This window comes from Sceloporus undulatus, chromosome 5 (genome assembly GCF_019175285.1).
Source record: "Sceloporus undulatus isolate JIND9_A2432 ecotype Alabama chromosome 5, SceUnd_v1.1, whole genome shotgun sequence".
NCBI lineage: Eukaryota > Metazoa > Chordata > Lepidosauria > Squamata > Phrynosomatidae > Sceloporus > Sceloporus undulatus.
Genome location: NC_056526.1, coordinates 181,011,174 through 181,034,969, shown reverse-complemented (window position 1 = coordinate 181,034,969; position 23,796 = coordinate 181,011,174). Strand labels below are relative to the sequence as shown.

At 40.3% G+C, this 23,796-nt stretch overlaps 1 protein-coding gene across 1 annotated transcript in view; it reads left to right on the top strand.

Moving 5' to 3' along the window:
- Positions 1-23,796, top strand: part of BMP3 (bone morphogenetic protein 3) — a 46,851-nt gene that overhangs the window by 12,846 nt on the left and 10,209 nt on the right. Inside the window, exon 2 of the mRNA XM_042469966.1 lies at positions 14,725-15,608. Within this exon, the coding sequence (XP_042325900.1) occupies positions 14,725-15,608 (884 nt within the window). The remainder of the gene's footprint in view (positions 1-14,724; positions 15,609-23,796) is intronic.

The window sequence follows — 23,796 nt, the reverse complement described above, 5'->3', positions numbered from 1 at the left end:
TTTTTTTTCCATTGGCAAAAAGGTGGAATAAAGATTTTTAAATTATGTGAAATGTCAGTGAAAAGTAGCATGTTGCCATGATTTAAAGTGGAGAGTACTGGTAGCATCACTTACTACCATTTTCAGTGGCTGAATTGCTTTTAAGACTAAGAGAATCAGAACGAGGTGACTAGAAAAAGATGGAAAGAGGAAGGAGGTGATCTTGTGAGGATGAAAAAATTAATAGGAGAAAATCTATTGTACTGTAATTTGAGATTAGAGGAGTATCCTATCTGAAAAAGCAGAAGACTGTTTAGTATGCACCTTTTGAGTTCTGATGTGTGTGGCATTGTAAACTCTTCTGTATCCCTAAGATTATTGGTTGCAGTGGGCCATTGGTATCTACTGGCATTTGGTTCCAGGATTCCCTGTGAATACCAAAATCCATGGGTGGTCAAGTTCCATTGCATAGTGGCATAGTTAAATGGTATCCCTTGCATAAAATGGCAAAATCAAGGTTTGATTTTTTGGAATAAACTGTTTCCATTTAAGATGGTCATTGTAATCTTAAAACCTTGCTTTTTTCTTGACCATTCTTGTGTTTCATGACTTTCAACTGTACACCTGAGGGTAGGAGCTAGCTTATGGATTATATTTATAACCTAGTCTGGGGGCGCCTTTTTGTTGTTGTTGTTCTTTCTTTCTTTTTTTCTTTGGCTAAAGAGCAAGATAAAAACAATGAAGCCTTGCATAATATAATGGGCTTGTCATCCAGTTTGTGGGATGGTGGGACAAAATAAACTTAAGTTCATAAAAGCACTCTGCAAATTGGACAACATCCAAAGAACTGTAGGGTTGCCAGGTGCCTCTTATAAAGGATGTCCGAGAAAGTTTGATGCTTATTGGACTGTGAAGTGTCCCTTATTATGAAGGGTGTCCCCTATCTGAATGTTGGAAAGCTTCTCCTTTTATATAGACTGGATGCCCAGAATTTTGGGGATGTGGGGCTTTCATACAGATGGAAATGTGTGCATAATGCAATTTATGAGTGTGTACAATAGAAAAAAACATACCTGGGTTAACTGAAATCAACACTTTCATTTGGTATTAAGGTAAAACACAGACTTGTTAATAGCTGCTTCCTGATTGCCAACCCTGCATATCATGAATGGTGACTGTCTTATTCTTATTCTGAAAACCTGGCAGCACTAATCAACCATCTTACCACGTTTCCATTTCCTCCATTTACCAATTTCCCAAAGTCAGCCGTCTGTTCAAGATTTGAGAATTTCTCCTCCTTTGAGAATACAATACTGTACATGGAGGTGCTTTTCATTCCTTCAAGTGATAGAGCTGTAGGATTCTGTTCTCTTTTCTTTACTCTTCACAGGAAGGTTGCATAAGAAAATCTAAAGATGCTTAGTTGTGTAGGGAAAACAGTAGATCAGAGACATAAATTGATGTAATAGTGATCCTCTCTTTTATGGGAGTCCATTGTGAGTTGGGGGGGGTTGTCAGAAAATCAGTAGGGACAACTGAGCGAATACAATTTTGATGGATAGTTCAGGAAAGAAATAATGACTATCCAACTGGTATAAAACCAATTTAAACATGCAGTATAGATTTACTATTTTGATTCTGGTACACCTTCTGTGCATAAAAGTCCAGAACATTTATTCTGAATAAAAGCTGTAGTTGTCTGTTCCAAAGTTTTGGGTACTGACAGAACGCCAGCCCCACTGTTAAGCAGAATGAAGCCACTGCAGGCTTCTCAGTTCAGGTATGCTGGAAGGGGCAGCAAATTGTTAAGTTTCATATTTATTATGGTTGTATTTTTCCTGCCAGTAGGGAGGAAATGCCCCTGTAGGATTTCCTGCCTCGACTGCCAAAATAACATTACTGGCCTTGACTTTAAACAGCACTTTGCCTGGGGAAGGAGGAATTTACTGCTTCACCTCAGACAGTAAAATATCTTTGCTGTCCCTGGTCGTCTTGGTATCTTTATTTAAGAATATGTGATCAGGTACATATACACATCTACTTTTGTTCCAGTGTTCTGGCCATGGTAAACATTTTGCAAGATAACATGAAAATGTTCCTGGATTGTAATAACAGGACTGCTGAGGCAGTTGTTTATTAAGGCTTGGTCAGATGAATCAAAGAGTCAGCATGGTGTAGTGCTTTAGGTACTGAACAAGGATTGTGCAGATCAGGGCTCGAAACCATGCTTGGCCGTGAAAACCCAGTGAATGATCTTGGGCTAGTTGCACTCTCTCTGCCTCAGAGGAAAGCAGTGGCAGGGAAATATCTAATTAACAAATTTTAAGCCGCTCTGATAGCCTTTTGGCTGAAGAGGGGGTATAAATAAATAAGTATTATTATTGTTGTTGTTGTTGTTGTTGTTGTTAACATCTTGCTAAGAAAATCCATGGTAGTGTCATCCAACATTCAGCTACTGACTATCTTCCAGTTCCAAAATACTGTAGTGGAGGCAGTATGGCATAGGCTACCACACTCAAGTAATGTTTCAGTTAAATGTGTTTCTCTTAATAGTTTAGTTTCTCTAAATGGTATTTCTTAACATTTTGAATCTGGGTGAGCATGGGAAGCTCTTAACATGGCATGTTAAATACTATTTTAAAAAATATAATTAAGTCTTGTTTGTTCTTTAATCTTTGTATGGCATGCTAAACTGAAGAGTCTTTATAAAATATGCATGGGATTCAGTGGTTAAAGCAGAGAAAGTTAAAAAACAAAAATAGGAGGTAGACCTTTAACTCCAGGCCAAAGAAAAAGGGTCTCTTCTGGATGATTTGTCATTGCCTGTTTCTAAGGTGTGTTATAAAATGTTTGCATATTAATTCTACTTTTATTCAAAACATAGATGATTGAATGTTAATTGCTGGCACAATCAACTTGGTAATATTTCTTAAATGAGTGTGAATTCCAGTTCATTCACATCTTCCAGTTTCCCAATGCTTGCCTTTGTACATTATTCCAGCATCCACCCAGCTCATAGACTGTAATGTTTAACTTTTACCTAGTTTTTGAGGAGCATATCAAAATAATAAAATAAATGAAAGCCCTAATTCATTAATTCATCTAGTAAATGTGCTTAAACTTGTATCCTGTATTTTTTATGTTTTATACTGGAAGCCTGAGGGGGGAAAGGAAAACCAAATAGTTTGCAAAAAGAACAAGAAGGAGTTAAAAGACTTTAAGAAGTAAGAGGAAACTGCATTTGCAGACTTGCCCTTTCGACTTCATAGTTGTAGCCATACAGCACACTACTGGGGACTGACTTATAAAGCCATGAAAAGAGGGCTTTATAATGGAAACGCTGATGCATTCTTAAGTATACTGGGGCAAGCATACTACTTTAATATCTAATTTAAAGTAGGACTAATGGCAGCTATATAACTAAATAGCCCTCATTATTGCATCCCTTTTCACCTGTGGGATAGATTTGGCAGTCCATAAAAATGTCGGTATATCCTCAGTAAAGGTAAACACACCACATGTTAGTGAACTTGTTCCAGCCTGTTGATTCATTGGAATATACCTTGTTACATTATTATTTATTTGTGATCTCAAGTCTCATAGGCCTGGTCATGGTCTCTCGGCTAGTTCTCATTGTAGCTTTCACATTGTAGAGAGCAAAAGGACAGGTGCCTGCCCCCAAAGAACTTAAAATCTAAAATTTCACAGAGGAGAAATTTAACCTCACACATAGAATCATAGAGTTGGAAGGGCCTCATGGGCCATAGAGTCCAATCCCTGTTCAATGTACTTTCTCCAACTAAAGTATCATCAGCAGATAGTTGTTCAACCTATTTTTGAAGGTGCCCCAAAAGGAGACCCCACCACTTCTCTAGGCAATTGGTTCCATTGGTGAACCATTCTTACTCTAGGGTTTTTTGAATTCTGTTAATATCTTCCAATGTGTTGGTCAGCCCTCTCAGTTTTGTGTCATCTGCAGACACAAAATGATTTGATGGAGGGTTCCTGCATGGCAGGGCATTGGACTGGATGGCCCTTGTGGTCTCTTCCAACTCTATGATTCTATGATTCAGGATCCCCCCCCCAACTCCTCATCCAAGAACAGTTCTGCACTACACTGTTATAGAGCTATTATTCCACTTTTACTGCTGCAGCTGCCTCCTGTTGAATCCTAGGATTTCAAGTTTAGAGAAAGGCATTTAGAATTCTCGGCCAGGGAGCTCTTAGGCCTCACTAAACTACAAAATGTAGAATGCCACAAGAGGCAGCCATAGCAGTAAGGTGGCATAATAGCACTGTAACTGTAGTGCAGTATTGTCATAAGTCACTGATAAAAATGTTTACAAGTAATGGCCCTAGGACAAAACTCTCAGGCACTCCACCTGAGAACTTTCAGTTTGAAGTGCAGGCATTCATGATGACTTTTTGAACATGGTTTTTCCAACCAATTAAAGCTCCATGTGACTGTGAACCTATGTATTCCACAATTAAAGGAGACACTGTCAGATGAGTCCATAACTGGTTGCAAAACCGTACTCAAGGAGTTGCCATCAATGACTGTGCTTCAGACTGGATGGAGGTCTCATGTGGAATGCTTCAAGATTCTCTTTTTGGCCATTACTCTTCAAAAATTTTATCAATGGCTTAGATGACAGGGAATCATTATCAAATTTGCAGATGGCACAAAACTGGGAGGTTGGCTCTCCTTTGAAACCCATCTTAAAAGACAGGTAGACATTGACGCAGTACAGACTTACCAAAAAGGGAGGCCTGCCAGCGCCTTTCCCCCCCTGCAGGGATGCCGCAACCAGCAACCGCGCTGCTTTCCTGCGGAGGAAAAAGAACCCACGAAAAGCGGGTTCTTTTGTGCTACCATTGTGATGTCCGAGTGCGCCAATGGCGTACTTGTGACATCACAAGCGTGGTGCGATGTGTGGACACTATGCGTCCATCACGTAACAATGGTGGTGCACGTATACACGAGATGCCGCCATTGTTACTGTGCCGCGCCATACTAGGGTTAGGGACTATGCGGTTGCCACGTGGTCCCTTAACCTTAGTATGCCACCAGCATGGTGCTTTAACGCTGTGTGTACCGGGCCAATGTTAGCACCACAGCACTCTTTCATTCAGTACAGCTGCATGGCTTTCAAGGTGGGTTTTAGGGGCATTTGCAGTTGGGGTGATGGTGTCATAATCACCAATATGAATACAAATCATTAACAAGTCATAAGTCTGTTTGCAACATTGTAACTGCCTAATAGGATGCCAGCCTCTGTATTTATGGAACAGCTTGAAAATCATTGTACTATTACAATGTTCAGTATTTTTGCCACATCCTAAACTACTACTTTGTAAGCACAGCAATTATCCTTTTTTTAACAGTCAGAACTGGCCTAGCTGTATCCTAGAAGACGGTTGTATTTTGTGTGCATTCACAAACCATATGTCAGACACATGTGAAAATGGCAGTCAGGCATGTGGTGAGGAAGGAGTATGAGCAATCATTCTACAAAAATCTGTCTGCATCTATCCATCACTCCATCATCACCTTGACACATTTGCCTTGTTGTTAAGCAAAATCTGCCCTGTGCCAATATGGAGGCAATTTTGGCCATATGAAAGAATCCAACATGGCATGATAGAAATTTAGAGGTGGGAGGAGGTGATTGAAACCTGTAGCAAGTTGCTACTTTCTGCAAATGAAGGAAAAGTCTACATAAATTACATTCTTCTAAAACTGTGATTATTCTTTTGGTAGTGGACTTGAATTAATTTCTGCTCTATCCTGAAGAATTCAGGGCAGATAAACATATATTTTAAAATGTATTTTTCCCATTAAAGATCCAATTAAAGTTCCAATTAATAAGCTGAAAACAATACAAATTAATTAACTGGCTAAACAGTCCTCCCCTTCCCACTCTAACTTGATAAATGTTACAGTAAAAACAGATCCCATCTGATCATGGAAGCTAAGCAGGGTCAGCCCTAGTTAGTACAAGCATAGGAGACCACCAATATAAACAAGGAGCTGTAGGCTATATTTTAGAGGAAGGAAGTGGCAAAACCACTTCTGAGTATTCTTTAACTTAAAAAGCCTCTATGAAATTCATAAGGTCGGCATAAGTCAACAGGCAACTTGAAGACACACACATGCACACAAACAAACCTGAAGTATGCACACCTATTATATCTTTATAAAGGAAACAGGTGTAGTAATCACGAAAAGAACTAAGTGAATGGGGAGTCAGACATTTCTGCCTCTAACTTCCCATGAATGTGTTTAACCATCCCTCCATCCCAATCCAGGCAGCAAAACTAGAAGCTTTCCTGTGGATGGGGGCACCCTTGCAGAAGGCATTTGCGAGACTGAGTTGCCAGGGATAGCAGGAATTAAACCACTCCACCTCTCTCTGACACTTATCTCTAGAAGGGATCCCTTTTATGCATTTGTGATATCTCAGGAAATATATGTGTGAGAACATGCAATTCTAATCATCACTGTGGGGTTATAGTTTATCACAACAGTTTGCACATCAGAGTCCAGTCATTTGGATGCGCCTTTCATATGGCTTCAGTTGGATTCAGCAGTGCTGCAAGATACTTTTAATGCTAAGGAACTGCTCTGGTATTAGATGTAAGAAGGCCAAGTTGTTTCTTTATCCTAAAGCCCCCATTCACTCTATGCCTGCCTCCCTTTTTAAACAAGACATGGTATGCAATCAAAGTGGTTTTCTCTAAATTAAACATGGTAGCTTGAAAACCCCTTTTAAAAATCATATGATGTTAAGAAAAGCATGTTCAGTCTGTCCTTAAATGTTTATTTAGAAAATTAAGCCCCATTCTTTTAGTTAAAACTTACATGTACTTGTCACCTGTGGGAATATTATTAATGCAGATCTAAAAGCAGAAGAAAACTGTTTTTAAAATTTGCATTCCAACCAGTGCAGGCATGACAGAACTATAGACTTGGAATCAATGTCCAGTGTTGTGGTTTGGCTTCTGGATTCATTTAAAAAACTGGACCACTGTTTATGATTTAAAGCTGATAACCAAACTATATGTCTGTTCCATGATAAAATATCCTCCCTTTTTCTTCCAGAGCTATAGGCATGTGTTCCATTCTGCCTTTCCTAAATCAAAGTTGATGTACATTAGAGCATCTGTGTTAGCATCTAATAACCAACTCTTTAAAGAGTTTCCCTAACATTGCTAGCTGAAATGCAGGAAAACAGTGACATCTATTGATAAAGAGTAGCAACTTTTAAAGTATCAAAACTTGTTTTTTATTTCTTGGGGGAGATGGCTTTAAAACTATGCTATCTCCTTTATATTTGTATGTCATTAAATGTTTTATTCACAATTTTCTGTAAACAAAATTACAGGTGAAAATATAAATAGAACTTGAAACTGGGAAATTGTCATGATGGCAATGAAACAAAATTTCCTGGGCCTGAAGTGACAAGTATTCTGCTGTGTTTGGACATGAAATGTGCTAAAACTTTCAATAACAGGTAGACAGAATTATAGAAATGACAGAGAAAAAGTGATTGGGTTTGTCTGCACAGGTTTACTGTTTTCTAAACAAGGATGTTAAAGTTATTCTAATCTGCATCACAATAACTAATTAACCATCCTTCTAGATTTTAAAGTGATAAAGCTGCTCCCAAATGCCATTTTATTCTACAGTTGATTTAACAATGTAGCCTTGTGATGGGTGTTGGAAAACCAACTAGAGCTAGGGTTTTGCTCTACATTGCCTGGAGTCTACAGTCCCTGGTTTGGAAAGTGCTCCTGGAACTGATCCTGTTTAGCTTTCAAATTAGAAGAAATGAGCAGAGGAAACAGGTTCCCAATGACTAGCAGATGACAGGTGAATCTGATACTCAGGTCATCTACCCACTTAGCCACTAAATACATGATTCTCAATACATGAAGAATTTGAATGCTTTTCATATCCCACTCACTTTCTGGAATTGGCCAAAATAAAGCTGAAGTTTCTATTTCTGAGCTTTTTAACATTCCATGGCTGGCATCCTATTTGTTAATTATGATGTTGTTAGCCCAGTGTATGACATCATAATTGTATTCATTTGTGCAGTCATTGCACCATTCCAGCAACTGAAAGTGTCCCTCAACCTGTTTTTTAAGTCATGCAGCTACAGTGTAGTTACATCTCTGTAGCTGCATTTCCTAGTGCTACCTTCCAATCCACCTGTTAACTCTTGCAGTCCCCTACAAAAGGTAAAGCTTCCTACACCCTGCTACAATGATGCATCATTGCTCACTGTCCCTTTCTCCAGCACCTCAGAAATTCCTCTTTTGTACGGGGATGCAGGGCATAAAGGTAGCTTGGGAAGGATTGGCACTGGGAAATGTATCTACAGAGATTGTTGTACAGTAACTGCATCTCTTGATCCAAGATCTCAGACTTTGTTTCTTACTTTGTGAACACATTTTCAGAATTGTTTACTGTAACCAACCAGAATTTTGCTTTCAGAAGCCGTGAAATAGAAACATGACCTCCAGTTACAGAACACTCTCATGGGCCTAGCCTTACTATCTTGTTGGTGCCAGGCAAGCCTGTTTTTATTTCCCCTAGCTTTTCAGATGCACTTTTATTCTTGCTGACAGCTGTGTGATGCTTCAGTGGCCTTTGATTTTAATAGGTTTTATTTGAATTGACTTTCAGATTTCTATTCTTTGTCATAAACCACCCTGAAAGATGGATGGGTGATACAGACACATCTGTAATATATAAATAAATACATAAATCTGCATCAAAGCTATTAGGGGGGGAAACATTTCCATTCAAGGCCACTAGTCACTATGTATGATTAACTGCATGCGAGAAGAGGCATGAATAACCCATTAATCTATTTGTATTTATTTTAAATCTGTCTGGATGAAACCTCTCCACTCAACATCAAGCAGCTATTGCATTTGTATACTCTGAGCAGTAATACTGATAATTTGAAAAAATCAAAACATTGGTTCTTATAATCCAGGAGTCAGCAACTGTGGAAAAATAGGGAGCTGCATTAAATCCCCAGGAGACTTGGAGGACCATGCTTCCATATTCACAACTTTTGTAAATTATTTGATTTAACTTAGGTGAAAGACACCAGGCTTCAGATAAACCATATGCTCTTCCTATTTTTGCTCTGCGTAATATTTATAACACCTTTCTTTCAATCAAACCATTCTCAAAGCAGCTGAAATCTGCTGAAATAATATAAAACAAAACTAAAAACAAGAACAATAACTTACAGCCAACACATACCAGCAGTCCTCAGTCTTCCAAATAAGCAGGATAGGGCCAGGACATATGCCCTTTTAGTTCCACAGAGCCAAGGCAGTGTACCTCCTTGAGCCCCATGGGAACCCCATGTTCTTTCAGGCAGGAAAGGGAGAAACAAGTTCCCTGCAAATTCACCTTCTCTGGCCGATGGCAGGAGCCAGGCTAGACCTCCATTTGCTGTGATGGTCTTCCTGGAAACAAGGGAGTGCTGAAATTCTCCAGCGCCACATCACAAATGGATTGATTTTCTTCTTACGTGCTTTTTCACTGTTCAGCTCTCACATCCACACATGGTGGGGAATACAGTGGATTGGATGATTCTAACTTTGGTGATCAGTTGTATATCTTTACATTTTAGGATCTTTCTAGCTCTTTCATGGCTGTCCTTTCTATACTTAGGCCCAATACAGACAAGCAAAAAGTGCCATCCTGGGGCTGATTTAAGGGCTCAGGAGAATGGAATGTTCCCACGCTTCCAAGCCCTACTGTGCTCTCCCAGCACCATTTTGTGTGTGCGCCAATGATGTACATTGTGTGCCATGTCCAAATGGCATGGCGCACAACGGATGTCACCATGCCACACCAGGGCACTAATGGCACCTTGGCAGCAGCAGAAAAAGGAGCCCATTTCACAGCTCCTTTTTCTGAGTGCATCATTACCTTGACATGCGGTCACCACGGCAATGATGCGGGGGATAATGGGGTGGTCTCTGTCTGCCCCTTTCCCCCCATCTGTCCAGCCCCTTAGTCTTCAGATTTCTTGGTCTGCAACTTCTTTCATATAAAGGGAGGTAAACCTGGTTCTCTCACATAACACCTAACTTAACCTTTATCCATTACATGATGAAATTTGCACCTTTATGTTGATGTTATTTGTTTGTCCGTTTGTTTTATATCCCACCTTTCTCCCAGTATGGCTCACAGTTTCAAGGGTGGCTCACATTTTCAATTAAAACAAAGCACACTGTCATAATAAAACTGTATTTTGAAACAGTTTTAGAAGGGAGTTAACATATTATAATAATTATAGTACAGGTATCAGTGCAAGGAATGAGGTGGATTAGTAGTTAAGATGCCAGTTCTGACAATTGGAAGATCAGAAAGTTGGCAGTTTGAGGCCTGAGTGCTGCATATAGGGTGAGCTCCCATCACTAGTCCCAGCTTCTGCCAGCCTAGCAATTCAAAAGCATGCAAATGAAGTGGATAAATATGTTCCACTTCCATGGGAAGGTAACAGCATTTGGTGCAGTCATGCTGGCCACATGACCACCAGAGCAGTCTTCTCAATGCCTTAGTAACATCTTTGCCTTAATAACAAAGAGGAGCACCATCCCCTACAGTCAGTTACGACTAGACATTCATGTCAAGGGACTATTTTTACCTTTACCTTTTTCAACAAAATGTGTATTTTGGATTTTGTTTTACAGTCAAAACAGCTACCCTTGTGCGTGCCAAATGGTTATTTTCCTCTCCAATGTGCCAATTGGTTATTTTCCAATTGTGTGTTTGAATGACTACTGCAGGCCAAAGGACACTATTTTTTTAAAAAAAAATTGGTGGGTCTGGCTGTCCAAACATCCCACTTTAAAAACTGCACATACAAATTTGTGTTTGTACACACAAATACAGCAAGCAAGCTAGGTGAAAGCAGGGCTTTTCATTGCTTAAAAATGAATTTCTGCTGACTACCTTTAGGTGTCACTACTTCCTGTAGATCATAGGCAGGCAGGCAAATAACTGCTGACTATCCGATGTTTGACTGAGGAAGAGCAAATTTGGGGAAGGGAGAATCAGGTTTTTACACTGGCTGTTTTCACAACAAAACACTTTGTTCTACATATTCTGCCACAGGGCGCTTCAGCCAATACAGGATTTCTGATGAGCCTGCATTCAGATTACACTTCTGTTTCCAATCATTTCTGAATTGTTATATTTTTAGATATATGCTTTAAAAGATAGATGTTGAAAAGGTAGATTGGAATCTACTGACAGACCTCTGAGAAATCAGCTGAAGATCTGCAAGAATTTCTGATGTGTCAGCCAGTGTTGTGAAGTGGTTTCAGCACTGGACTAGGACTCTGGAAACCAGGGTTCAAATCCAGGCTCGGCTATGGGAAAGCATTAGGTGGCCTTGGGCAAATAACTCTCTCTCAGTCTCAGAAGAAGGCAATTGCAAATCCTCTCTCTGAAGAAACTGATGAAAACCCCAGCCTTAGGATCACCGTAAGTCAGAAATGATTTGGAGGCACACAAAAACAATTTTTAAACATAAGAAACTGCCACAATGCTCCCGTTCCACACATGAAGCTTCTGAAATGGAGAAAGATGCCTGTGTGTATGTCTGTAAAAGGCTTCTACCCTTTTATCCAATGGGTATGAGGTTCTGCCTAAACCTCTGCAGTCACCAAACATGAGGACTGTCACAAACCTCATTGCAATCACAAAGAGTAAGGGCTTCCCCTATCCCCACTGCAGCCACCAATGTAAGGAATTCCCCTTGTCCTGCCTATGTATCCACCAACTATGGGGACTTCTCAGATGCCCTCAAGGTCCCTGTGTGAGATATGCAGCTTCTGTCCCAATGGACACCACCCCTCTTTATTTACTGCTGCCACTACAGAAATTATGTCTGGATCCAGTCTTTATATATCTAAATCAATGAATGATGCAGAAACAGTACTTTATTAATGTTAAGTTCAACATAACAAAAACAGATGCATATTTAATACTTTTAAATATATTTCACTTTCATTCACACTCTTCTCCTAGTTAACTCAGGCTGCATCTACACTGCAGAATTAATGTAGTTTGACACCGCTCAATGCTGTAGTATTCTGGGTTTTGTAGTTTTGTCAGATATTTAGCCTTTTGTGCCAGAGAGCTCCAATGCCACAGCACACTACAAATCCCAAGATCCCATAGGATTGAGCCATATCGGTTAAAGCAGTGTCAAACTGCATTAATGCTGCAGTGTGGAAGCAACTTCAGGGTACATCTTTCTGCGCTGTAGAAATAATGCAGTTTGACACCACTTTAACTGCCATGACTCCATCCTACAGAATCCTGAGATTAGTAGTTTTGTGAGGCACCAACCCTCTTGGCAGAGCAGGCTAAAGACTTTGTAAAACTACAAATACCTGGATTCCATAGGATGGAGCTACAGCACTTAATGTGTTGTCAAACTGCATTAGCACCCTTAGATCCTTAAATATCTCTCATTAATTTCTAAACCTGACTAACTGACGCTCAACGTTCATCCTCATTCATTCACTCACTTTACGACACCAGAGCTCTCTTAACTGTTTGTCTGTGCCAGCTGATATTCACTAGCTGTCATTTGCCAGCCTTCTTCAAATCTCCCCAGACATTCCACCAGTCACTTCCATTATGCCATTCTCTCACCCTGTCCTACCAACTCTTTACTTTTTTTTATCATATCTAATACATAAAACATTTTGCATAAGAAGTCCATAACATCACAGGGAAGACTACCAATAGAATTTTTTTCTGTACAAATAAAACTGGCAGCTGAACAATATATATGGCCTGCTTATATTTAAGTTGCAGCATTTCTGAAGTTTTTCTAGCATTTTTGAAGTATTTCTGACATGGAATTGAGAGAGCTGGACAGTGAAGAAAGCTGATAGAAATAAAATCAACTCATTTGAGATGTGGTGCTGGAAAAGAGTAATGAGGATACCACAGACAGCCAAAAACAAACAAACAAACAAAAAAAACAAATCGACTCTAGACCAAATAGGCCTGAATTCTCCTTCGAAGCCAAAATGACTACATTGAGGTTGTCATGAGAAGAGATGACTCACTAGAAAAGACTGCTAGGAAAGGTGAAATGCAATAGAAAGAGGGGAAGGCCACATGTGAGATGGATAAACTCAATCAAGGAGGCCATGTCCCTGAGCCTCCAAGACCTGAGCAGAGTGGTTAAAGACCGGGGGTGTTGGAGATGTCTCATTCACTGGGTTGCCATGAGTCAAATCTGACTTGTGGGCAGTTAACAACAACAGAAATAGTTAGAGTTAGAAATACTGACAGCTAGTGTGGGCATAGTGGCTTCAGAAGGGTCTAAATATCCTTTGGCCATAGAAACCCACTGGGTGCTCCTTGGGTATGGCACACTCATCCACAAAGGAAGACAGTTGCAACCCTCCCCCACAAATACATTTCACAAAGAAAACTATGTTATAGGTTCATCTTGTTGTTTGTGTATGTGCGCGTGCCTTCCAGGTTAGCTATCAACTTATGGTGACCCCATCAGTATCATAGGGTTTTCTTAGGCAAGGAATATTCAGAAGTAGTTTTACCAGTTTCTTCCTCTCAGGGTCACCATAAGTTGGAAAAAACTTGAAGGCACAGTAACAACAAATGTCAAAAGTTGCATATAGTTTAGCAAGTGCAAATTTGGTTGATCTTCATTTCCCTTTTTTTGATACATGTGCTCTTTAGGAACTATTAATTCATTGCAAGAATTAGTCTCATGGCAGTTAAGGAGGGTTGCCACCATTCCTACAAATGAGCCTTTAGCTTAATCTTTTCTGAATGATGAGCTGGAAGGTATTTGAGGCTCACCATGTACTCCTTCCCTTCCAAGTGCTTGTTGGTATATATAGCTTGTAAACAAAAGAAATTCAAGGAAAGAGAATGACCACTCCAGTTTGAAAAAGGTAAAAAAAAAATCAGTGATGATAAGATAGTAAGTGTAAACAATCACTTGCTTTGTACAATCTTGTGGGGTCTTTCAGTGTTAGTCATTTGACATTTTAATCAGTTAAATAACAAATTGGATTAACAGATCATGAATATAGCCCAATTCCCATATCAGCAGGAGATACCTTCCCAACTTAGCATGGATAGTGAGAAATGCAGATAATGGTGAATGCTGTATTTTTGCTGGAAGTTGACCATAGAGTCAAGACTGGAGATTACTGCATTGCTTTTAAAGTGCCTTATCCCTGATGAGATTTTGAAAACCCACTGGATAAGCATGGTTGGGATCTGGGCTGAATACCAGTTGCATTCTCCCAGCCACCAGCAAGTGTGATAACACCTGGTTTTAAAATTAAATGCACTTTTATCCCATCTTTATAAACTGTAGTTAACAGTCTTGCAGACACATGGGTCGGACTGTATTAGTATGTTTTTAAATGTGTTGAAGGAAGCATGAAAAATTGTCATTTAATTATCAAAATCAACAATTCCTTTTTAGAAGGAAAAACTTCTTTGCCTTGTTTTAACAAGAAAACTCTGGAGGAAAATGTGTCCTTTGCCAATCATTCTACTTTTTGTATTTTTATTTGAATTGTAAAATATCGTGAGTGAACTTCTGTGGTAACTGGAGGATGCTCTACATAAGACTGACTAATAAAGCTACAAAAGCAGCAGAGAGGATCTTGTCTTTTCTCATGTCACTATTATTCTTTTCCTAGGGATTCCTGGCAACAAAGAGGTGCATGTTTTTAATCTGACCTCCCTCACAAAGTCCGAAAACATATTGTCAGCTCTGTTGCATTATTATGTTGGAGATCTCTGGAAGAGTAGCACAAATCACGGGCCCGGGATATCTGACATGCAGCTTAGCCTCTTGCTGTTGAGTTTGCCTACATCAGGGAACCAAACGCGGACCCTGGGACATTACTTGGTCAACATCTCCATGGCTTATCATGATGTCCCTTCTTGGCAGTGGAAGAACATTACTGATGTCTTGAGTAAAGCCAAGGAAAACAATGACTTGATCGTTGGGGTTAAAATAGCCCCTTTTGGCCAACAACCTTGGAAGAACATGAATCCCAGTTATGAACCATACATCCTCGTTTATGCAAATGACTCTGCTATTTCAGAACCAGAGAATGTTGTTTCTATCTTACAAGGACACCGGAATCCCCTGCCTGGAAGTCTTCCAAAATTAGATAGCCATTCTAAAAATGGTCTCAGTGAAGGGAGGCAAAAACGTTCCACCAATGTTCTTTTGCCTTTGCAAAACAATGAGCTTCCAGGAGCTGAGTATCAATACAGTGAGGATGAAGGATGGGAGGACAGGAAGCACTACAAAACTCTCCAGCCACGCCTAGCTGAGCGGGCAAAGAACAAGAAAAAGCAAAGAAAGAATAACCACCAAAAGAGTCAGACACTCCAATTTGATGAACAGACTCTTAAAAAGGCAAGGAGGAAGCAGTGGAATGAGCCAAGATACTGTGCACGGCGCTACCTCAAGGTGGATTTTGCAGATATTGGCTGGAGTGACTGGATTATTTCCCCTAAATCTTTTGATGCTTACTATTGTTCAGGCGAATGCCAGTTCCCTATTCCAAAGGTACTGTATCTTCTTTTTCTATTCTTCTTCTTTTATCCTCACACATAGAAGTTTATCGCACGGGCCGTAAAACGGGCCCATTGCGTTACAAAACGAGTGTGCAAAGGAGCGCACATGGAACAAGATGGGGCTAGGAACGGCATTTTACTGCACAATGGAATGGCACCATTGCTGCCAGGCATTCCAATCACGTCCTCCCTCCGTTCCAGAGGGCGCGATTCCTGAGAACTGTTCTAAAGCATTCTCAGAAATTGCACCCTCTGGAACAGAGGGAGGACATGATTGGAACGCCCGGCAGCAGCAGTGGTATTCCAATGTGCAGTAAAATGCTGTCCCTAGCGCCATCTCATTCCGTGCGTGCCCCTGCATGCACCTGTTTTATAATGCAACGAGCCTGTTTTAGGGCCTGTGAGATAAACTTCATACAGTATGGGGAAATGCATTTTCAGTCTTTTAAGAAAACTGCATATAGTGTTGTTAAAAGCATCAACAAAATCTAGCTAGGTTGGTCTTAAACTAGAGCATGGAATAAATAGGCAGTTTTAAAATGTTTGGCCTTTCAGGGTTATTGCTAAAATAGCTAAGTGTGAAGTCAGAACTGGTTTATGTGAAGATATAATGTTATAGAGGAGAACTGTAGGTGATTTCTGTATAAGATACAAATATGCTATACATTATTATTGGTAATAATAATGTACTTTGGACATATTAGGAGAAGACATGACTCATTACAAAGGAACCATATTGCTTTGTAAGATGGAAGGCATGGTATAATGGTCAGAGTATTAGACTAGGACACTGGGAGATCAGGAATTCCTGCTTGGCCATGCAAACCTACTGGGTTGCCTTGTGCAGGTCGTACTCTCTCAACCTCAGAGAAGGGCAATGGTAAAACTTCTCTGAAGAAATCTTGACAACAAAACTTTGTGTTAGGTTCTCCTGAGGGTTGCCATAAGTCAGAGATGACTTGAAGGCACACTAAGTGGAAGGCAATAGGAAAATAGGAAGACTGGGAGATCTGAGCAAGGCTGTTGATAACAGAGTGATTTAGAGGCCTTTGATTCACAAGTTTGCCATAGATTAAAGTTTACTTGATTGTAGTTAACAACAAATAGCATGTGAATTCATAACTGCATAGTTAGTTAATCCTCCCTTATACTCCCTGCATATCAATTCCTTTCTCTCCTTTTTAAAACAGGAGTTGTTATTATTATTATTATTATTATTATTATTATTATTATTATTATACTTTATTTATAAAGTTTTCTGCTCTGTAAAAGTTGCATATCATAAAATATTTTGTACTAAAAACAAATACTTTGTAGAAGATGTAGAATGTCAGAAGGCATGAGATTTCACTAGGTTTGAGAAGAAATTACAACATTGACCAAAAATGTTCAGGTAGATTCTGTTGCATGCAGCCAGTATCTCAGCACAAACTTTTAACTTGTCTGTGTCTACCTCCTCTGGGAATCAAGCTCAAGGAGCTCGTTACATGGTGTGTTGCTTCCAGTGCTTAGTGTGGAGAAGTTTATTGGTACCATTAATAGAAGTCTCAAAAGCTATAGTACAAAAGAAGCAATTCTCCATAGGTATGAATGTAATCCAGTCCGTTAACACGAACATTTGGTATCATTCAAGTAAGTTTTTTTAAAAGTTTGTGTTCATTTTGACATTGAAGATTCAGCTAATCCTGAAATTAAGATAGTCATGAAAACCAACTTAACTGTGCCCTATAACCTAAAATCACAGATTAGAATTGGAGTTGGATAAGACCTCAGAGGCTATCCAATCCAACCAACTACAATGCAGGAGTACACAATCAGGATACGCTACCAAGCTTGTAACTCTGTCAAAAAGAGAGAGAGATAAGATTAGTCTGCATGACTTGTTTTTGAGAAACTCATGTTGACTTTTAGTCATCATGGCATTCCTTTCTAAGTGCTTTTACAATGTCTGTTTAATGATCTTCTCTAGAATCTTTTCTGGCATTGATGTTAGGCTGACTGAACAGAATTGTTTGGGTCTGCTTTTTTCCCATTTTGAAGATGGGGCAACATTTCCCAGTCTGCTGGGACTTCTGCTGTTCTCCAGGAATTCTCAAAAGATTATTGCCAGTGACTATGAACCAATAGTTGATCCTATAATCAGCATGATTATAAGCCTGTCATGCTTGTTACGTAAGTTTCAGTCACATACAGAGGAATGTAAGGTACTGCACTTAGGGTGGAAAAATGAAATGCCCAGACATAGGATGGGGGACACCTGGCTGACCAAGATTATGTGTGAAAGGGATCTAGGAGTCCAAGTAGACCACAAGTTGAACATGTGTCAGCAGTGCGATGTGGCAGCTAAAAAGGCCAATGCAATTTTAGGATGCATCAATAGAAGTATGGTGTCTATATAAGCCTCAGCCATCTTGGCTAATGGTCTAGGGTTCTGGGAGCTGAAGTCCAAAACACCTGGAGGGCCAGTGTTTGGACATCACTGCCCTATGAGGAATGGCTTAGGGAGCTGGGGATGTTTAGCCTGGAAAAAGTAAGGTTAAGAGGTGATATGATAGCCCTGTTTAAATATTTGAAGGGATGTCTTATTGAGGAGGGAGCAAGCTTGTTTCCTGCTGCTCCAGAGAACAGGACCTGAAACAATGGATGCAAGTACAGGAAAAGAGATTCCACCTCAACATTAGGAGGAACTTCCTGACAGTAAGGGCTGTTCAACAGTGGAACACACTTCCTCGGAGAGTAGTGGAGTCTCCTTCGTTGGAAGTTTTTAAACAGAGGCTGGATAGCCATTTGTCTGGGATGCTTTAATTGAGAGTTCCTGCATGGCAGGAGGTTGGACTGGATGGCCATTGTGGTCCCTTCCAGCTCTAGGATTCTATGATACACTTCATACCCAGGGACAGAAATATGGCAAGCAGTTCTTATTTTGGAATATTTTACATTGAGTTCCTAGAAAGTGCTTGTGCCATTCAGTTTACAATTTGGTTAACTTAAATCCATTCTACCTAGGGTTGCCATAGCTGAGGACCTCCAAACCGGGACAAATGTAGGATAAGGTTCAAAAATGTAGGACCTTTTTTTTAAAAAAAAATTCCTGGCCAGGAAAATAAAAAAAAAAAAGGTCCCCACTTTTTGAACCTTGTCCTCCTTCTCCTTCCCGGCTTGGGAGGAAGCCTAGGGCTGCTCCTAGGCCGGGAAGGAGCGTGGGGGCTGCCTGTCATCACGGCCATCGCCGCTGTGGCAAGCGGCCTCCTCCTCAGCCTCGCAGAGGCCTTGGAGGACCCCACAGCCGGAGCTCCGACCGCGGAGCCGCTTCCAGGGCCTCCAAAGGGACCTGGGGTGAGCTTCTCCCAAGCCCCAGAGGCCTTTCGCGGAGCCGCTTCCAGGGCCTCCAGAAGGGCCTGGGGAGAGCTTCTCCCAAGCCCCAGAGGCCTTGGAGGAGTGCTCCGTGATCGCGGAGCCGCTTCCAGGGCCTCCAGAGGGGCCTGGGGAGAGCTTCTCCCAAGCCCAGAGGCCTTGGAGGAGTGCTCTGCAATCGCGGAGCCGCTTCCAGGGCCTCCAAAGGGGCCTGGGGAGAGCTTCTCCCAAGCCCCAGCCTCCAGGCCCTCGCTGGGAGGGGGGTGTCCTGGGGCGGGGCCAAACCAGGGCGGGACCGTGTGGACCCGCCCCAAACCGGGAAAGTCCCGCCCCCAGGCGGGATATGGCAAGCCTAATTCTCCCATACATCTGAACCACTATCATAAATGCATACATCCAGCAAATTAACTTGATAAGAGTCAAAGACATGAGCAACAAAAATGAAATGTAATTATAAGCTGCTGATATGTTGCAGAAAGATGCTTTTTGATGTTCTTGAGGAAAAGGTGAGAATTAAATTATTTCCCCCCAAATTGTATGCAAGTAGATGTATACAACTAAAAATACATATGGAGGAAAAAATACAAACATAATTTAGTGTCTCTGGAAAGAGATCTTGGCCCTGAATTTGCAAGTCTGTTAACTAGGCTGTTAATAACAAGGTGTCTTGGAGGCTCTTCTTTCATAGGCCATTGGTCAAAGCCAACCTGAGGGCAAATAACAGCAATACAACTTCAGTGAACGGTAAAAAATATATGCATTAGAGAAGTGCATAAAACACACATGTATTTCCATGTGAGAAGGGATAAAAAAGGCTTGAAACCCAATACAGAACTTGCACATGATATGAACACCCCTGCACAATAATATTCTGACTGAGTCAGTGCCTTGTACTTCCTTCTCTTCTCATATCACAGTTTTATGTGCAAAGTTTGAATTAAGTATCTTTCTTTTCTTCTCACATGAAGTTAGACTTTCCATTTCTCCATTTGTGTGGCACAGTTAAAAAGAAAATCCATGTTCCTTTCTAGGGATTTCCCGCTAGGCACAGTAAATACCTAGGGACAAAATGTTGTACTAGCTTAATGAAAAACTACTGGATCTATGTTTTGAGCACAGAAATGCCTGGAGTTAAATTTCTAGAGCAGCAAAACAATTATTTGTATGAATTGGACCAAGGCAATGGAGAAGTCATCCCCTGCCATAAGTAAAGGCACATCAAAAAACACATCTGGGAAGACTCTAATCTTTCACAACTTTGTAAGAAATAAATCACACTGAACACAGTGTATGAACTTCAAATTGTGTGAATTTAGGATTGCACTATATACCATTGCATGGAAGTTAACACTGGTATTTCATTTGTTTATTTAATATCTTGCATTTCTCCCAGCATAGGACCCATGTCAAAACCAAAATACACTAAGAATATATCTGATCCAAATGTTAAAATAACATTTATTTAATGTTATTATATAACATTAGATAAATTAGTTCAATTAAAACATTTAGTTAAACAGTAAGAAAACACATTAAAACATAGTAAAAATATAAAAGCCTAATTTGTTATGATGCTGTATGCTTTCAATTTGTTTGTGACTTATGGTGACCTTTATTTATTTAATTACTTACTTACTTACTTCATTTATACACTGCCATTCTCTCAGGGTGGGACCCAACTGGCTTCCAGAAACAAATTAAAAATGTTTACAAAAAAGTTTTAAAACAATTTAAAATTAAAATACTATGAAATTATTTTAAAATAATACAAAAGTTAAAAACATGTAAAACATGCATCTAAAAAGGTATATAAGGCAAACATGTCACAGGGATTTCTTGGCACAATTTGTTCAAAGGGTGTTTTCCTTCCTCAAGGCTGAGTGTGTGTGACTTGCCCAAGGTCACCCATTGGAGATTTGATCCATGGTCTCCAGAGTTCTAGTCCAACAATCAAAACCCCTACATCATACATTGTTGTTGTTGTGTGCCTTCACGTGATTTTGGGGAGGGAAACTAGGTTTTCCCTCCTTAGTGCTACTCCTGGCAGCCTGTTTTGAGGTTACAGTGAGGTGCCAGTCACCTCACAAGCAGGAGAAATCTATTTTAATGTTCCTGCAAGGCAGCAATCTCTCCTGGCTCTGGGAGCGTTGGGAAAGGTGGTGGTGATGGGAGCTAAAGGCAGATCACAGCAACAGTATTATAGACAACTGCTGCAGATAAAACAGGTGCAGGGCAGCTCTGAGGCAGGTGCGGGGGGAAACAACTGCAGAGTCCATTCGGACCTTTCCCCCCAATTGTAGACGGGCACTGTGAGAACTGTGGAAGCAGGTTGGCAACAGAGGAAAATTCACTACCTTGGTCCATTTTCCAGCCTTCATATTTTTCCCAAGCCTCAAATTGCCAAGCTAATGAAAAACAGATAAACAAGATCATTATTAAAAGTGACTCTTTTCATTCCAGTGGGCAACTCTTAACATTTGGCCATGTTGCTAATGAGGACTATAAAACTCATCTGCTTAGTGGCAGATTCCCAACTCGCTACATGGTGTGTGTTTGTGTTTGCACACAAAACATTTGAATCCATTTGGTTTATAGCAAGAGAGGAATACAGACAGATTTGCTCCTTAATGCAAGCTACATACTGATAGGGATGCCATATCCCGGTGGCCACCGGGAAAATCCTGCTTTTGGGGGCCCCTCCCGGTTTGGCCCCCAGCCATGCATTTGTCCCGGTCCGGGGCCCACTCTTGCGGCCATTGCCGCTGCCGCTAATGCAGCTGGCCGTGGCGCCAACCCACCTCCTCCTTCCCTTCCTTGACTGGTGGGCAGCGCCAACCTACCTCCTCCTCTGGCTCCGCCTTCCTCCTCCTCCTCAGCAGCAGCAGCGCCACCGCACCTCCCGCGCCAGGGCTTTTCTGCCTGCACGCGCGGGGGGCTCTAAAGCAGGAGCCCATCCCCTGCTCTGGCCAGCCAGCCAGCCACTGGCCAGCTGGCCAAAGGGGGCGGGCTCCTCAGCGCATGCTGCCCAGGTCTCAGCAGGGGCCAGCGGAAGCGTGCGCACCTGCCCCGCTTCCCTGCACACGCACCTGTGAGCCTAAAGAGGAGGAGGAGGGGGGAGCAGGAAAGGTGAGTCAGTGGCCATTAGGTCTGCCCTGGGTTTTTTGGTTTTTTTAATTAATTTTTAAAAATATAAAATACTTATTTTATTTTATTTTATTTTATTTATTATTGCTTGTTTTATATTTTATTTCATTAATTTTAATTATTTCTTGTTTCTATTTTATTAATTTTTATTATTTCTTGTTTTTTATTTTATTAATTTATATTATTGCTTTTTTTCATTATTTTTATTATTAAATATATAAATATGGCCAGAAAGGGAAGTCCATTTCTGCCATCTGTCTAGGAATAATGCCAAAATGTCCTCCATTTTGATCATGCCTTAGAAACATACATTTATATTACTTTTTTTTAAAAATCATCAAATTTTTTCGCATGTCCTCCATTTTTATAAAAACGTGTCCTCCATTTGAAAATGTTGTCATACATTTGTCCTACATTTGTCCTGGTTTGGAGGTCCTGGCTTATGGCAACCCTACATACTGACGATATATGAGGGTGCCATATTTAGTATTAGCATCTACCTGAAACACATAAATTTAGCAGGTGAAGCTGTTTTCCTATCCTCTTTAAATCCATATCAGTGAAAGGGTCAGCTGCTGAATTCTTAACATGTCAAGCTCACATTGAAAGAGCTAGTTTAAAAAGAAAATGACAATGCTAGTTTAGTTGTATACCATGGGCAAAATTCTGCTTCTTGTGGGGGGAAAAAATCCTTATGAACACCCAGTGAATGCTCTTTGTTCAAGGCCTGACTGATGGTTTACTTTGGTTTGAGAAAGAACATTCTGTAGCTCCCATTGAATTGTGAAATAGTGCATTTTTATGTTTGTGGGGAGGTTGGACTATTTTTTTTTAATAAATTTTTTATTATTAAAGAATACATAATTGTACACAATTACAACAACATTCAAAACAATGACAAATTGTTTATAAACCTCTGCTTTATTCTGTCATTTGACTTTTCACAAAGCTCACAAGGATACTAAAAAACAAACACCAATAAATAAATACAATAAATAGAACTAAACTCAAAACATCTCATAATTCTTAAAACCTTCTGTTCCCTTCCTATTTACCAGTCTGACATTCAACCAACATTTTCAACCCAAGGGGACTGTCACTGAGGCTGTCCAGGCTACTTGAGTGGGGAAAGTTTAGGGGCAACCAGCATCATGTTGTACTCCCACCCACCCTTAATAATGCAACTTCCTCCCTCCTCTGTTTCTAGTTCTAGTTGAAACATTATGCTTTAATATAACAAGATTTTTAAAACAAAATGGCAGTAATAAAATAAAACAGAGACAGAGCATAAATTAGGCATGTATTGTAGCTTTGATCTTTGTGTTTGTAGTTCCATTATTAAGAGATTAATAAAATTTCACCTTTTCAATTGGATGCAGATCCCTTGGGTAATGTCTAAATTACTTGTGCCTGTGTCAGATTAAATTAGCAGGTCTTTCTCAGTAAAGAGCCCACATCAAATGATTGTCTAGTTCAGTAATCTCTGGACAACTGTTAGAGAGCAACTGCACTGCAACACAGATTTCAGTTGCTGTCCTTTCTCATTTTATGTCTGTCGAAACAACATGAGCACTGTCTGTGTCAGCCCTTTGTTTTCTTACAGTTTTATCATTAAACTAGGTAACTGTATGTGATGTGGGACCCACATTCTGGTCACATTTGTTTGGTTTATGTTTTTTTTA